Here is a 17,772-nt window from a genome sequence, read left to right on the forward strand (position 1 = left end):
CTTGTAGCACTTTTGCTAATTTATGGGAGGTAAATATCTCCCAGTTTTCTGCTCAAGCTGGCTGTGAGCTGTGATCCTCAGATCACATGACCTCCTGAGTATTGAGCATTACATATGGGAAGCACCGGAAGCCAGTCAATACACCTACAACAACCATTCACAATCCCACAACTTGAGAAAATGGCACTATCCCTTAGTCATAAAGAAGTTTGAAAAGTAAACTGGGGTTTATTAGTAAAGGAGGAATGGGAGAATTGGTAGTAAGGGATTAAACAGCAGATCTATGTTCTGGAATACACCCTAACGAAAGAAGCCTACATGCTAGTTGTGTAACTGGAGAGACAGAGGACACACCAAACATTATTCTTATACATCTTACATTCATACATTTTAAAGAAACACAAGTGCCCGTGTAGCTGTGATCCCAGCTACTCAGGTGGCTGAGATCTAAGAATGATGATTTGAAGTCTAGCCCAGTCAGACAAATCCTGGAAAGTCTCCACCTAGTAGCACATTGAAAATGGAAGAATAGTTCAAGTGGTACTAGCTGTGAGTGAAAAAGCTGAGTAAGTGCACAAGGTCCAGAATTCAAACCACAGCTTCAGAAACACACCCCCCCAAAAAAAAATTAAAAAGCAAAACAAACTCTGATTAATCCAATTATTTTCTTCACAAATCTAAATGTCTTCTCTCTTTATTCCACCATATAGATGTGTATGCATGCCCCCTAGAACAAATCACAACTGAAAGACACAGAAGCAGAAAGTTTATTTACTTAAAACATTTCACAACTATTATATTGGACAATCATTATTTAAAATAATATTCTAAATACTTACAAAAATAAATCAAGTATAGCTTCTATTTTTCAAGTGTCAAATCCTTTGCCATACAAAATAGGAAGAACCTTTTACAAACTGAACATTACATGTACGCTATCTCCAGTTTAATGACTGCATGAGTGCTTACATGGTTTGTGCTTTATAATTTCCAAATTCCTTTTAATTTTGCCATGTACAGATTCACAGTAATAATGTATGCAAACAACCACATTCACACACTTTTACACGGAATGTTTTTCATTAAATATGCACAGTGAGAACCAAATAAAGACAGTGTGTTATAGAGTACAAGCTGCCCTCATTGTACAGCGCAGATGCATGCTACACAGGAACAAGTGTAGCATGGAAGCATTACACAGCATTCAGGTGAGCACTCCATTTACCAAAGTGCTGACGCTTATGAGAGAAAATCAATTTAATATTTCTAGACAAGACATTCTTCACTATACTAAATCATAGCCTTAGTCACTGAAAAAATAAACTTCCAATATTTCTTGGTACATTAAGTTAATCTCAGCATAAACATCACTCTCCTATACTTACACTTTAAAAAGAGAAAGAGAAATGACTTCATAGAGCAAATGCTCAGAATTAAAGAACATTTCCAAATTGGTCTGTGACCTGACTTTATTTTCATCAAGGGCATTCAATTTAAGCCTCTCTAACAACACAGGTTTGTGAATCACATAGTTCATGATGTATATTTATAATGTGTTACCACCCACAGGGTGTCAATTTCATTATTAACCAGATGTGGAAAAGAATCTCACTTCTGATCAGTTCCTGAATTTCTGACTAATTATAGTAATACAGAACTTTACATTAGTTTTGTATAAATACTCATATTAAACATTTTTAATTCTACTTATCAACTAGGAAAATGAAAAATTAGACTTGCTTTTCCTCTATTAAGAAAAAAGGAATTTAATCTCATGCTATTACTCAAAAATTACATGATTTAGAAATTCCAAGTATAACTAAAAATTGATGAGCAATCAAACTGGAAAATACTAACTTATGGAAGTTGGTTCATTACAATAAATTTCACTAATGGGAAGCTTGAGGAGCTTGTTAGTAGTAAATAGAAACACCAACAGTGCAGATATCTTTATTAACCAAAAAATACCCAAATGCTATAATAGTTAGAAAATTTTAAGAAGCATGCTAAGAATATTTTTACTGTCTTATTTCACTAAAAGTCACAGGCAAGCAGACACTACAAGAAAATACAAAAAATTCAAACCAACAACAAAATTGCAGAGATGGAAAAAAAAATAACCATCAACACCTACAGAGAGAGTCAACAGAAGTAACCCCCGATAAAACATCCAAGTAGATGTTCCTAAATCTCAAAGCCCCAAATGAAGTATGAAATTTTTAAGTTTTCAGAGAATAAAAGGAAATTGGGTGGCAAAAATTTTAAACCATATTATCTAAATGGTAACACGGCAAACAACACTCCCATATGAAAAGAAAGGCTAAGATAAAATCTAGACCACAGGACAACAGCCGATCTGATTTGCCAGTTGTTGTAATAACATCTTACTAAACCTTATATATGGTATGTATAGCTTCCTTCATACTGTAACAACAAAGTGTTTGTAACGAAGATCATACAGCTGACATATCCAGAAACATTTTATATCTGTTCCTCCACTGAAAGTTATCTTTAGATTAGATGTAATTTCCAGTAGGCCCAGCACTGGAAAGATTAACTATGGTTGATACAATATATAGTATTCAACCATACAAATGGAAGATACTAATTATGTCACAGATCAGTTTCTCTTTTTATCTGCTATAGTTCTAGCACTTCTTTGATTTTTTTTTCATCCAAAATGAAAGAATGTTTCCAGTTTATAAAAAAGGATTTAGTGTCCAATGAACATGCTTTGTATCTGAACTGTTCAATGCAGTGGCCACTTGCCATAGGTGGCTGCTGAGTTTTAAGGATGTTACTGATAGAACTACTAAGTGACATTTTTCACTTAACTTGCCACGTGTTGCTATGGATATAATACTGAACAACAGAGATTTAAAACAACTTCACTAGCATTCCAATATTGTGACTTTTAAAGATGATACCCTAAATTAGAAAGTAACAGCTTTGAAAATACAAACTTTGGGTAGAAATGAATACTACAAATTCAGCCCAGGACATACTCCTTAGCAAGCAAAGAAAAATTAAACTGACACTAAGGTGTTTTGTCACTGCAACATCTCTTGTCAATGAAGACACAAAATGAATATATCATGATTCATTTTTTAAAGCAGAATCCATGATGGTTTTATGCTTAAGAGGAATAACCAAAATATTTCATACAATTTCAATTTGTTTCCCATCAGAAAGGCACCTCTTAGAAATGTCAGGTTATTTCCCATTCTTAACATTTCAAGCTCTCCAGAAATCCTTGTGTACAATAGGGACATAGGAGAATGGTGACGTGTCAGTCTTTTTCACTATGGCTAAGCCAATGCAACAGTCAAATCTGAGCATTCCTTCCACAGCATGGAAAAATATATCCATAATGGATACAGTGCTTTTACTTCTGTCTAGAAGTAAAACCTTATATATAAAAAAATCAAAAGATTTATCATTTTCCAGGTGCCTATCACAAGCCTATTTTTTATATGGACAAAAGCATAAAATGAGTATCTAGACACATTGAAAAACTACGTATTACAGATTAGAAGGTGCAAATTAACTTACTGATACAGATGAAAACATTAAAAATACTCTAGAAAGACAAATCTTTGAGACATGAGCCTAATTAAATCCCAATTATTCAAATGTATTCCCCCTAAAGAGACAGCTAAGTCTAAACCTTGTTCTTGAAGTGAGCTGGCAAAAATAATTTGATGCATTTTGATTGTAAAATAGCTGGTGTCAAGCGTCTTAATCTTTTGTGGGTTTTTTTTTGTTGTTGTTGTTGAAAGGTACAAAACATTTTAAGGGCACTTCTGTTGGTTTAAGGTTTCCTTTGCTGTTTAATCAGAAGTCGTGGCAGGAACTTTAGCAGAGAGATTTCTTCGGGTGTGGGTGATGTGCCGCTGCTGTGCAAGGAAGGACCGGGCAGGAGCACATGCACTGGAGTCTTTGCAGGCACCACCCCCGCTCACAAGCCGAGACTCCATCCCCAGTTTCTGGAATGCTAGACTCTGTGCAACAACAAAAACACATATACGTAGGTAACAGGACTAAACAGATAGTCTGCAAAGAACTTTTTTACATTCAATCCGCAAAATAACTCTAGAAACGAGAATAAAACACTTGAAGGTTAGGAGTTTGGCCTAGTGGTAGACTGCTTGCCTAGCATGCATGAAGATCTGAGTTTGATTTCTTGGTACTACATATGCAGAAAAAAAAAAAAAGCTGAAAATAGTGCTGTGGCTTAATGGGTAGAGCTCTAGCCTTGAGAAAAAGACTAAGGAAAGTGCTCAAGCCCTGAGCTCAAGCCCCAGGACTGGCAAACTGACACACTGAAAACTTTACAAGAAGGAATAGAAGATACTCTAGGCCTCCTTGGCACAGGTCAAAACTTTCTTAATAAGGACCAAGAATCACAACAAATCAGAGAAAGGCTGGATAAGTGGGACTGCATTAAACTGCAAAGGACATAGCTAGTAAATTAATTAGGAAGCCTACAGAATGGGAGATCTTCACCAACCATACAACGGACAAAGGCCTCATATCTAAAATATATCAACAGCTCAAAAAATTGACTCACTCCAAAACTAATCTCCAAAGTAACAACCATCCCATTAAAAGATGGGCCAAAGACTTAGAGTCTTCTCTAAAGAAGAAATAAGAATGGCCTATGGACACATGGAGAAATGCTCGACATCTCTGGTCATAAAAGAAATGCAAATCAAAACAACTCTAAGATTCCACCTCACTCCAGTTAGAATGGCCAGGATCAAGAAAACTAATAACAACAGATGCTGGAGGGGATGTGGCCAGGAAGGATCACTACTACATTGTTGGTGGGAGTATAAACTCATTCAACCACTATGGAAAGCAGTATGGCAGTTCCTCAAAAGACTAAACATAGAGCTCCCCTATGACCCAGCAATTCCACTACTAGGCATTTACCCAATCATCCAGAAACAAGGACATACTAAATCCACCAGCACAACAATGTTCATTGCAGCACTATTTACCATAGCAAAGATAAGGAACCAACCCAGATGTCCCTCAGTTGATGAGTGGATCAACAAGATATGGTATTTGTACACAATGGAATTATATGCTGCTGTCAGAAAGAATGATATTGCCCCGTTTGTTAGGAAATGGAAACACTTAGAAAAAATCATATTAAGTGAAGTAAGCCAGACTCAAAGGAACATAGGCTCAATGGTTTCCCTCATTTGTCATAATCAGTAGAAACCTTGGGCTCTCATAGCAGATTTGCAATAGAGCAAAACCTAGATACATAAGGCCATATAGTATGACGCTAAATGAAAGGACCTCTAGGATATAGAAACAAAAGCCATATAATGAGTGATTGTTGTCCTTAATGTACTATATTATCTCTCATCTCTTTTGCTGTCCCTTGTTATCTCATATTGTTACAGTATCTCACTTTGTTATCTGATATATTGGATATATTTGTATTTGGTTATTTGAAATTGGATAGGGAAGGGGGGAAAACAAGATGAGGGATGGGAGTGGGGGGGAGGGAAATGGATACCAAGACATAAGAAAGGGTATTAATGTATGTGAATTAATGCACCTTCTATCTGGCGAATATAATGTAACCCTTCTATTAATTACAATAAAAATATATGAAAAAAAGTCAAAATCTAAATGCTGACTAATCTGTACATGTCAATTGCAGTAAGGCAGCACAAAACTCAGTTTCTTTTCACTAAACTTAAAATTATGACTATTAGTAGCTTGAAATAGCATGTTAGAATTAGGGTTAATTACAGAAATAGGAAGAAATTTAAAACAAAATTTTATTACAGCTATCACACCAACCATGCAGAGATATGCAAGATGAGTGGGAAGGGATGGGGGAGGGAAAGTGGAAGAAAAACATGGGAAGGGTTAGCAATGTTCAAGAAGTAATGTACCCACTACCTGATAAATTTAACTATAACCCCCTCTGTGTATCACTACAGTCAACTAAATCTTAAAATGCTATGTACAATTATTCATATACAATGAAATAATAAAAGACTCAAAGCTCTTCAGTACAAAAAAACATTTTAAAAATAAAATAAAAAAATACTGTTATGTCTGTGCTTATATGTGTTAAAGACAGAAAAGTCATGAAATCAATTTAATCAATTATGATTAACATTTAAAGAAACAGAATATGCAGTGCACACTGTCAGAAATAACTTTTGTTTCAATTGTATAAACACATTTGTTCTAGTTTATGGCATAAAATTATCTATTGTTTCCGGTCAAAAAAGTTTGATCAACAATGTTCTAGATATTAAAGCATTGGTTAAATTTAAACTTACCTTATTGTACCAGGCAGAAACAATGAGTTTTTCCTCATAATCACGAAATTTTGCTACTTTACATTCACTCTGGGGAAAAATATGAGAATCATTAAAACACCATAAATGCCTACATGCTTCATAAAATGGAAGCATTTATCCAGTTTTATTACTGTGGAACAGGAAATATGCATATGTGAGGCACATGAAGTAATCAAAATGCAAGCCAAATCACAATCTTTAGATTAAAAAGTGCAACTATTGTGGTGATGTGGCTTAAGGGGTAAGGCGGTAGCCTTGAGCTCAGTGCCCAGGCCTAGAGTTCAAGTCCCATGATTGCATAAAATGTACAAGTAATCCCTGTATTTATCAACAGTTTCATAAAACTGACTAAAATACATACACACACATTCTTTAAATGTGACTCTCTGTATCTTCATTTCAGTATCAAAACTAAAGAGTTATGTAGGAGTCAAAACTAAAGAGTTAATAAAGTTTTAAAAAAATACAATGCAATAAAATCATTTACATTCTTAGCATAAATATTTCTTTCAGTTCTTGATGGTCTGTATCCTAAACCTATAGAAATATTTATGTAACAGTATGGATACTGATAGACTTTTCTTAGTTACTTGAACACAGCTAATTTTGTAATTCCACTGACTGAGTTGGTTGGCACAACTTTCAGGTACAGGCAACCTTTGAGGGCTGGCAGGAAGAAGGCTCTTTGCTATCTACATTGTATTTCTCTTTCTCATGTGTGAAGAGATAAACACACAGAAACTAAACACCTACATACTGTAAACATAACTGGGCTTTTTTTTTCTCAAAACTTTACAGTCAAGATAAAACATTTTATCATCATAATTTTGGGGGACCTACTTCAAAGATCTGTAGTGGAGCAAACAAACAACTGATATTTCAGAGCTATCAGTTGACTTATAATTTTATATAAGTATAGACTGAGGACCAGAGAAGACGAGGACTTTAAGATGTTGCCAATACTCTCCGATTCATATGATATTTAATGCTGAAGATACAGCTTTGTCTTCAAGATACTTCAAACATGTGCCAAAAATAAATAAAAATAAAACCCATTTCTCTGTGATGAATCCAAGAGTTTAAGAATTAAGAACACTGGCTCAGTGGGGAATTAGATTTGTTGTTATATAAACAATACACAGAATGTTTTATAGAGGAAAAGACATTTGACTTGGAACTGGAAGAATAGCATTTTTTTCACACAGATAATCATTTTTAGACAGACAATCCATTCCAGTGCCTTTCAGACATGTTCTGAACATGCACACATCAGTCTGTATATACTCTGGATATATTCTAGATATACAAAAGAGATGGTGTAAAAGCTGTTATGAAATATTTCCACTACAGTCCATATACCCTTGTTCAAGAATAGTACCAGAAAAAGATACATGAACACAACATGCTTCTTCAAAATGGATTATTCCTATCTATCTATCTATTTATTTATTTATTTTGCTAGTCCTGGGCTTGGGCTCAGGGCCTGAGCACAGTCCCTGGCTTTTCTCAAGGCTAGGGCTCTACCACTTGAGGCACAGCACCACTTCTGGCTTTTTGCTACTTATGGGGTACCGAGGAATCGAACCCGGGTCTTCGTGCATGCTAGGCAAACACTCTACCACTAGGCCAACTCCTGGCCCCTACTCCTAGCTATTTAAATTCTATTTATGATCATATCTAGGCCAGAATATATTAGCTTCAGGAGCAGCCCCAATAATTATCACTGTATAAAAAAATAGCAGTTTTGTAAAAATGGTTTGCAAAAGAAACTAGAACATACAAAATTACAAATATTTCAGAATATACAACTTCATACTGACATACTTACCAGAGCTTATAAAAACAGTATAGCAAAAATGAGGTGATGCCACTATTTATTACTGTAACTTCACACAACTGTGACTTTAGTTGCTGAGATAAAAACATTGGGCTGTTATTGCTAGAATTCTATATAATAATCATGATTGCTACTTCAGTTCATGAGGAAATTACTGAGATACATGATCATTTTCTTCTCCTAAAACATCCCAACTAAAGATTTTTAGGCTTAGATGAAAAAAAAGAAAAATAAACCCAGATAGCTGAAGGCAGCCAGTACTTTTTTGAGGGAGCAAGCAACTACTTTTCTCTCCTTTTCTGAATGAAATCACTTCTGCATAATTTTAATAGAAGCATGGTAGCAGGACTCTACAGAAAGGCAATATAGCCATATGACTGACCATTACAGAGCAAATAAAAAGGGCATAGATACCTTGTGTTACTTCAACCCAGCACATTATTGAAACAGTCTGTAATAAATATACACCAACACTTCTAACTTTTTATGATGCCCAATCATTAATGGTACACATATGACAAAAGGAAAAACAAAGGAAAAAAGCAGGTAAAAGTTTTACCTCCAGGATCTCAATTCTTCTTTCCTTCTCCGCTAATTGTTTTCTAAGTAGCATTATTTCAGCTGATGCTGGATTTAACTTGGGATCTAAAGTTTTTATTACCTGTTGAAATGAAATGTAGTTTATAATTTAATTGTAATAAACGAATTTACTATAGTCAAGAAATGGCATAAAAACTCATGACAAAAACAGAAAGAACCGTATTCCCCACAAAAATGTTTCTTAAAGGCTCAGTTTTTGGATAGTTACTTAGCCCTTCTGTCGCTCAGGCTTTGAGATCTTAAAGCAACTCTTTTATGTTTTTCTGAATGGAGAATAAGAAAATTACAGTACTTGCTGACTGTAGAGTTTAAGGCATAGAGAAATTCTTAGCAATAACTCACTGTTTACTGTCATTACCACTTTACTATATAATATATAATCCCCTATCAGGCTAACCTACACTGGTGATTCTACTTGTAGACAGAAGAAGGCTATGTCACATATAGATAAAATATTAAAAGTTGGTTAAAACGAGATGTTTGGTAAGAATGTTGTGTAAAGACTTAGATAAACTTCTATTCTTTTTTGGCTCCCTTCTCAAAGATTAGGTGGCCAAAGGTCTGCGGGTTAATATTTGGGTCCTCAGTTTTATTTCATTGGTCCTCAGACCTGTTCTTGTGCCAGTACCAAGCTGTTTTGGTTATTATAGATCTGTAATAGTCTAAAGTTTGGTACTGTAATTCCTCCTGCACTGTTCTTTCTGCTGAGAATTGTTTTTGCTACACGGGGTCTTTTATTATTCCATATGAAATTTTGGATTACCTCTTTTATTTCTTTAAAGAATGACATTGGGATATTGATGGGTATTGCATTGAATTTTTAGACAGCCGTTGGCAAGACTGCCATTTTCACGATGTTAATTATTCCAATCCAGGGGCATGGGAGGTTTTTCCATTTCCTCAGTTCTGCTTTAATTTCCTTTTTCAGGGTTTTAAAGTTTTCATCAAGAAGGTCATTACATTCTTAGTTAATTCCTAGGTACTTTATTTTCTTTAAGGCTACTGCAAAAGGAGTTGCTTTCCAGAAGAATGGAAGAAAGATAGCCTCTTCAACAAGTGGTGCTAGCAGAACTGGTTAAGCACCTGCAGAAAATTTAAAGTTAGATCCTTCTTTGTCACCCTACACTAGGATTAACTCCAAAAGGATCAAAGACTCGGACACACTGAAAACTTTACAAGAAGGAATAGGAGATACACTAGGTCTCGTTGGCACAGGTCAAAACTTTCTTAATAAGGACCCAGAAACACAACAAATCAAAGAAAGTCTGGATAAGTGGGACTGAATTAAACTGCAGAGCTTCTGTATGGCAAAGGACATAGCTAGAAAATTAACTAGAAAGCCTACACAGTGGGAGAAGATCTTCAGGACCCAGAAACACAACAAATCAAAGAAAGTCTGGATAAGTGGGACTGCACTAAATTGCAGAGCTTCTATATGGCAAAGGACATAGCTAGCAAATTAACTAGAAAGCCTACACAGTGGGAGAAGATCTTCACTAACCATACAACGGACAAAGGCCTCATATCTAAAATATATCAACAGCTAAAACAACTGAATCACTCCCAAACCAATCTCCAAAGAAACAACCATCCCATTAAAAGATGGGCCAATAACTTAAAGAGAGTCTTTTCTGAAGAAGAAATAACAATGGCCTATAGACACATGAAGAAATGCTTGACATATCTGGCCATAAAAGAATGCAAATCAAAACAATTCTAAGATTCCACCTCACTCCAGTTAGAATGGCCAGGATCAAGAAATCTAACAACAACAGATGCTGGAGAGGATGTGGCCAGAAGGGATCACTACTACACTGTTGGTGGGAGTGTAAACTCATTCAACCACTATGGAAAGCAGTATGGCAGTTCCTCAAAAGACTAAACATAGAGCTCCCCTATGAGCCAGCAATTCCACTACTTGGCATTTACCCAATTGTCCAGAAACAAGGGCATACTAAATCCACTAGCACAATGATGTTCATTGCAACACTATTTACCATAGCAAAGACATGAAACCAACCCAGATGTCCCTCAGTTGATGAGTGGATCAACAAGATGTGGTATTTATACATAATGGAATTCTATGCTGTCAGAAAGAATGACATCACCATATAATGAGTGATTGTTGTTCTTAATGTACTATGTTATCTCTCATCTCTTTTGCTGTCCCTTAGTTATCTCATATCGTTACAGTATTTTACCTTGTTATCTGGTATACTGTATGCACGTTTATTTGGTTATTTGAAACAGGACAGGGAAGGGGGAAAACAAGATGAGAAAAACATGAGAAAGAATATCAATGTTTGTGAAGTAATGCACCTTATATCTGACGAATATAATGTAACCCTTCTATTAAATACAATAATTAAATTAAATTAAATTAAAAAGTTTCCTGCCTGCCCAGCAGGTTCAGCTTCTTGAGTAGCTAGGATTACAGACATGAGCCACCAGCACCAAGCTCCAAGTTATACTGCCTTAAGAATGTCATAATTCATTCCTAAGAAACAAAGTTCCTAACCAGAATAAAGCAAAGCTTTATAAGCCTATAGCTTATTTTTAGGAGTAAAAACTGGAATGTAAGCAAACTTAACTATGAACAAGATATATTACTAATATATTAAAACTGCATCATAAAATCCTTTAATTCCATGAATGGAAAAGAACTTACATTAACATTCTCTAAGTAAATACTTATAAATTGTAACCATAAAAGTAAAATAATACCTATGGATATTTAGTAAAAAATATGAAATAAGGAATAAGAAAAATTTAGTCCGGTGAACAGCAGAATAGTATTTAACTGCCTAATGTAAAGGGTACAACACTAGCCTCAGTTACATATGAGACCAGGTCTTAAAAAAAAAAAAGAGTATAATAAACTTCAATCAAGTTTAAAAGGCTAAATTTTCAGAAAGATTTTACTAATATTCTAGCTACTTTTACTCTAGCTAAGACTCTAGTAAATAAGAATTGTAGTATTTTGCCAAGAGTGAATAAAAACTCCATACAGTTACAGTAGTCCCCTTCTCTAGTAAATTTTTTTTTTTTTTGCACTGTCTCTGAGCTCTTCAGCTCACTACCCCTGGGCCTGGGCATTGCCCAAGGCTAACATCCTACCCCTAGAGCCACAGTCCCACTTCCCTTTTTCTGGTAATTAAATGGAGATAACAAATCTCAAGGTCTTTTGTGCTCAGGCTGGCTTTGAACCTCAGATTTAGCCTCCTGAGTAGCTAGGGTTACAGTGTGAGCCACCTTGCCAGGCATTCTAGTAAATTTCTTTCATTGAGTTGAAGATGCCCCACCAGTAATGTGTTTATTTCAGCTGACAGTGAGGCCTGCCCTCAGGTGTCTCTAAGAATAGCAGGACAGTCAGAAAGAACAAACTGAAATACAGGCACAGAGGCTTGAGTTGTGTGAAGTAAGTCACTCACATTCCTTGCTTTCTCCAAGTACATTTTGTATCGTTCCTCCATTGCTTTCATATCTTCATCTTTCTTCTGAAGAGCAGCTTCAAGTTCACTGATCTTTTGGACTAGTAGTAAAAATTAAACATAAACAATTATTTCCCACTTAGCATATTCCATTCTCAAACAATACTGTATGTATAAAACATATTTTCCAAAGACTGATGAGAACTTAAGGAGAAACTTTATTTTTAATCTACAGTGAATTTTTATAAAAACTTTTGAGCTACCAAGCACCATACCTTCAATCACTCATTACCTATACTCTAATTTAGCTACTGTTCTATCAAGTTTGAATAAGCAAATACAACTTCCAATGTATACATTACCATGATTGAACACAGAGCATATTTCTATTTATTTTTTAAGTTCCCTTAACTCTAGTTTGAAATTATTTTATTCAAATTTCCATAATATTAATTCTAGAATAAATTATAATGTTTGATACTCCTATATACCAATCAGTTGACTTTGTTAGATTTATATTTGTTTGCTTTCAGATGACATATCATAATGAGCTTAGCATAAAAACTAGCATGGTTTCCATTTGCAACATATGTATCTACACATTATACAAAGATCTATACATCATTTCTGTACCCTTCAACTAGAAAGGAAAGATTTTTAGAAGAGTCTGATTGAGTTTTTACAAATACCTACCATTTTGGTTTATATCTGGCTGAAGATCTTCAATGAGCTCTTGTTTCTTCTGTAATTCTTCATGGACCTCTGTTAGTTTTTCCCTACGTATTGGAAAGAGCATGGAGCTTGGAGTGAAACAGACCTAAGGATGAAAACTGGTTTCCACCCAGTAACATCTATGGAACTGAAGAAAGCCACTTTTCTGTTGTTTCCTCCCCTATGAAATGGAAATTATACTTTCCTACCAGAGGGTTTGTGAAATGCAGAAGTCTAGGTGGTTGCTAGGCAGGCTGAGCCATGAACATGTTTTCTTTCATGTGTGACAGTAGTGGCAACCATGCAGTATGAGGGCAGATTATCAAGTCAGAAAAGGACACAAATTCGAGAAGTGTTTTGGTTCTCCTATTTGAAATGAAACATCAGTTTTACTTACATATGAGCTTCCAACTTCTGCTTTAGTTTGCTGGACTACAAAATTAAAAAAAGTTGCTGTAAGGTGACTATCTTAACAAAGGCAAATTTTCCAGATATCTAAATCTCTTTACCAACCTTTTGAACTAGGTAAAACTACACATGCTTTTAAATTTTGTAAAAAGCATACTTTTAACAGCATAAACTTTATGCACATTTTTAGCATAAAATAAAAAAGGCAATAGGAAATGAGAGTTCAGCAATAAAAAGAAATGTCTCACTTTTTTAATGTAATTCAAATTAAATTTGGGTTTGAATAGCAATTGCAAGCTGAATGTGATATATTGAGGAGTATCAAACACTAGAAGTATCTAAAGAATCATTTATTCAAAATCATTACAAACTTTAAGTTTTACCTTTATAATAAATTATTTATTGTGTGTAAGTATTTTAATAGTAGCATCAAAAAACTGTATTTTGTTAAAAACCATATTTAAAATGTAAAATGTCCTGTTTTGAAAGGAAGCACTTTATCTGATTGTATGCCTATAATCCTAGTTACTCAGGAGGCTGAAGCAGGATGCCTACAAGTTCAAGACCAGCCTAGGCTATATGATGAGTATACAGCCAACCTGGGCTGCTATAATGACACTTCGTGTAAGAAGAACAAAAGTCAAGAACAAATTCAAAAACAGAAACAAAAAACCAGTACTTTAGATTGCAATGAAGTTCTTTTGCATTAAGTGTGCACATTCTAGGCTTAAAATACATTGTCTAAAAATATAATTTGAGCAATTATTAAAGTAAATGATGAAGAAATTCAAAACCAAACACTGCAATCTAAAAATATAATTTTCCAAATAGATGTCTTAAAAATATTCATATTAGAGAGTACAATACCGTATATATGCACATATGAGATGTCGCCATGCATGAGACGATTTCTATGTTCCAAGCCCCCAGGGAAAAAAGAGAAAATCATATAAAGTATACAAAAGGCAGAAAGGAAATACAACCCTTTCAATCTGTAGCTTCATCTCTACATATCTGGCAAGTTCCTCCCCATTACCTTCTAATACTCTACCCTAATGGGAATTGATATTTCTCAACACATACCCAGCCCCACCTTTCTTGTTATTTTAAAATAAATACACCCTTCCTTCTCAATAGTATTTCCTTTCCTACCTACATTTTGAGATCAAACTATAGAAAATGCTAAGATATAGAGACTTTATACTAGATTTGTTCTAAATGTCTGCCCTCATAGGGTCTGTCAGAACTGTGAGTGTGGAAGGAGGGATGAACTAAGGGTTGATCTCTTTATGACCGCACTGATATTCTGTCTCTCACAAGTCAGTGTGATTCATTACTGGAATTATCTTTTCATCATAATAATAACTTATTTTCCCATTAGATGGCTTTTGATAGTTGATTATTTTCATTTGGACTTATTTCCTAGAGATCTATTGGAGCCCATGCAAAGTTGTAAAGGCCTCACTGTGCCATACTTTCAACCAAGTAGTATCATAGACTTAGGTGTGTGTAACTAAAAAGGAGAGATAGAAATCACCATAGAATGCATATAATCGACCTACAGGGTTCAAGTGGCAAAAAATCAGTGCATCTGTTATGCAGATATATACGGTATTTTAAGAGTACCCTCAAGGATATAGGTTGCAATTTCAAATGCAATATTAATTTCAGCACAAGGGACTATTATGGAGAATCTATATGCAGCAGAGTTATTATGTTTTGTATTACTTACAGTTTCTCCTTCAGACTTGGAGCCATGTTCCTGTAAAGATTTTTGGAGGTCTTCAATCTGCTGCTGCAATTCTCGGATGCGCTCTTTGCTCAGCCTATTGTTAAATGAATCATGATGCATTTATTTATATTTAATATCAAAGAAGTTAGGGTTCTATAAAAGTGTAATCATGTAATTTCAGGTACCTACAGTAGTAACAACAAGTGTATAACAATTACTTGTGGGTAGGTATGATAGATTTCTTCTAAACAAAAAAAAATTAAGACTTTTAAAATTTCTCTCTTGAAAAAATTGATATCCAAAGGCAAACACACTATCTACACTACATTCTCACTGGCAGAAAAATTAGAAAACAGGTCAATTTTCTTTCATTTGTGTTTTTAACAAGTAAAAGCTAGGTTTCTTTCTTTTGTTTGTTTCAATTTCAGTGTTTTGAGAGAACAGAAAGGTCACCATTTCTTGTGTCGTTGATATAAACTAAACAAATTGACATTAAAACTACCATAAACTTTAACTAAGCAAAATGCTATTTAAAACTCTGCTTGAGTTATTCACAAGAATTTAGCAAAAGTTATTTCTTCTCCCTTCATCATACACATACACACAGATGCTACATGTAGATTTGACTGATACAACTGCTCATTAGAACATACTCCTGCTCATTAGAACACCTCACTACTATAGTTATCTTAAAATGATAATCATGTACTTATATATTTATTATTACATCAATTACTTTTACATCTAAAAGCTCAAAAATCAGTATTTTTAATGTAAACAAAATAGTAAGTCAATGGTCACTTAATAAAATTAAAATGTAATAAAAATGTAAACCTGCTTTTACCCACAGCTGAATATCCAAGAAAATTTGATAAATAATTTAAAACATCCTTATGGAAGTCTATCCCAGTTAAAAGCAGAGACTCAGGAAATCAGATTGATAGAGGATTCAAATGTAGAATCTAGAACTTACAAGCTTCCTTATCCACAAAAAAGATATAATCATAGTTACTACACTTCATAAAGTTAAGAGTGAATCTTACAAAAATATGCTTTTAAAAGTACTTGGTACACAGTTAAGTTCCATATAATTATTGTTTTAAGTATCATACTAAATTGAAGCATGACACTGGCAGCAGTTAAGTGTACAAGATAAGGTTAGGACATTTACAGTTGAGGACAATGAGAATGAGTCTGAGGAGTTCTCCCACTGCCAGTTAATGAGTTAATACAGAGTAGCATTCAAAAGTGACTTCACAATCTGCCTTACCTATGTCCTCTACTACAGAGGCAGTGACTTACTCATTTTCTGTCAATTATGAATCTATCTAATAAAATTACTGAAGCTTCTATTTATTTTCTAATAATATGATTAAAATAAATCACTTGCTTCTTTAACAAAGTAACACAGTGCTAAGAGAATACCACCAATCTACCCATTCCTACATCTGCCAAACTACTTCTAGATAATGCAAAGATAATTAGCACTTGCATGGGACATGATTTCACAGAGAGGTAACTAAATCACATGACTTATGATGACCAGAAAAGCAGTTACCTTTGCTCAGTTTCCAGTTCATTCATCTTGCGATGTTTCTGCTCTAGCTGTTCCTGCAGTTCTTCAATGCGTTCATTCTCAGTCCCTTCCTGCTGTAAGCGAAGCATCTTATTTTCATGCTGAAGACGAATAAACACTTCCCTGATATTGAAAACATTTTTTAATAAAAAAATGTTAGTACCTGCTTTTTCAAATGGGAAAGTCCTGTCTTTTGGTTTTTTTACATGTTGTTCAAGGGGCTTGAAATCATGAGCCGGGGCGTTGTCCCTGAACTCTTCAGCTCAAGGCTATCACTCTACCCCTTGAGTCACTTCTGGTTTTTGGTAGTTAATTGGATGTAAGAGTCTCACAGACATTTGTGCCCAGGCTGGCTTTGAACCTGGATCCTCAGTTCTCAGCCTCCTGAGTAGCTAGGATTACAGGTGTGAGCCACTGGTGCTTGGCTTTGTCATACTGCTAATAGCCAGCATTTAAAAACATTAACAAAACAAGCAAAAATTACGTACACTGACAGTCTATACCTCAACAGGGACTACACTATATGTAATTAAATTATTATATCTCTAGATAATATGAGTTTAGAATCTTATAAACTACTCAAGGTATTTTCTCAAACGATATAAGTGAAAAGCAGTAAATGTAAAAATTAATTTGTATAAAATATTAAAATATATTTTTACAACAATAAGCAAAAAAGTCTTCAGCTTTGGGGAGGAGGAGAAATTATTAAAATTTGTATCCATTTTTTATGTATATGCTAACCCTGGGTCTTGAACTTATGACACGGTGCCCTCACTTGGCTTTTTACTCATGGCTAGTACTCTTATTACTTGAGCTATACCGCCAGTTCAGTTCCTATATACACATAATTAAAATGCAATTAGGGCATTAAAATGCAAATTTCTGCTTGATATTAAACAGTAAAATGATAACTTGAGGAGACTCCCAAACAATATTGTCCCAAAGCAAATGATTTCAACCAATTCCAGCTCCTAAATGACAGCACCATAATTCTACAATACAAGTTAACAGGGCTCTTTTTAAAATTAATTTTAACACGATGATTGACTCCTCACTAAGAAAGCTCAGTAGCTTCCATATTTATCATGCACTTCATCAGAGGTTTGCTGTTATAATGCTTTTCATTTTCAGATGATTTT

General features: G+C 34.6%; 1 protein-coding gene across 2 annotated transcripts in view; it reads right to left on the reverse strand.

Moving 5' to 3' along the window:
* Nucleotides 1-3,801: 3,801 nt before the first annotated feature.
* Hook1 (hook microtubule tethering protein 1) overlaps nucleotides 3,802-17,772 on the reverse strand; it is a 47,654-nt gene continuing 33,683 nt past the window's right edge. The window contains exons 15-22 of one of the 2 annotated variants that reach the window (XM_090334735.1): nucleotides 16,613-16,753; nucleotides 15,055-15,148; nucleotides 13,312-13,346; nucleotides 12,897-12,979; nucleotides 12,204-12,304; nucleotides 8,732-8,833; nucleotides 6,315-6,383; nucleotides 3,802-4,001 (exon numbers count right to left, since the gene is read on the reverse strand). In XM_090334735.1, the coding sequence (XP_090190861.1) occupies nucleotides 3,831-4,001; nucleotides 6,315-6,383; nucleotides 8,732-8,833; nucleotides 12,204-12,304; nucleotides 12,897-12,979; nucleotides 13,312-13,346; nucleotides 15,055-15,148; nucleotides 16,613-16,753 (796 nt within the window). In that variant the 3' untranslated portion in view covers nucleotides 3,802-3,830. Of the gene's footprint in view, nucleotides 4,002-6,314; nucleotides 6,384-8,731; nucleotides 8,834-12,203; nucleotides 12,305-12,896; nucleotides 12,980-13,144; nucleotides 13,281-13,311; nucleotides 13,347-14,189; nucleotides 14,234-15,054; nucleotides 15,149-16,612; nucleotides 16,754-17,772 lie in introns of those variants that run through there. The other variant, XM_090334736.1, reaches the window with a different exon arrangement.

The sequence above is a fragment of the Megascapheus bottae genome, chromosome 6 (assembly GCF_031878675.1).
Source record: "Megascapheus bottae isolate mThoBot1 chromosome 6, mThoBot2.hap1, whole genome shotgun sequence".
Taxonomy (NCBI): Eukaryota; Metazoa; Chordata; class Mammalia; order Rodentia; family Geomyidae; genus Megascapheus; species Megascapheus bottae.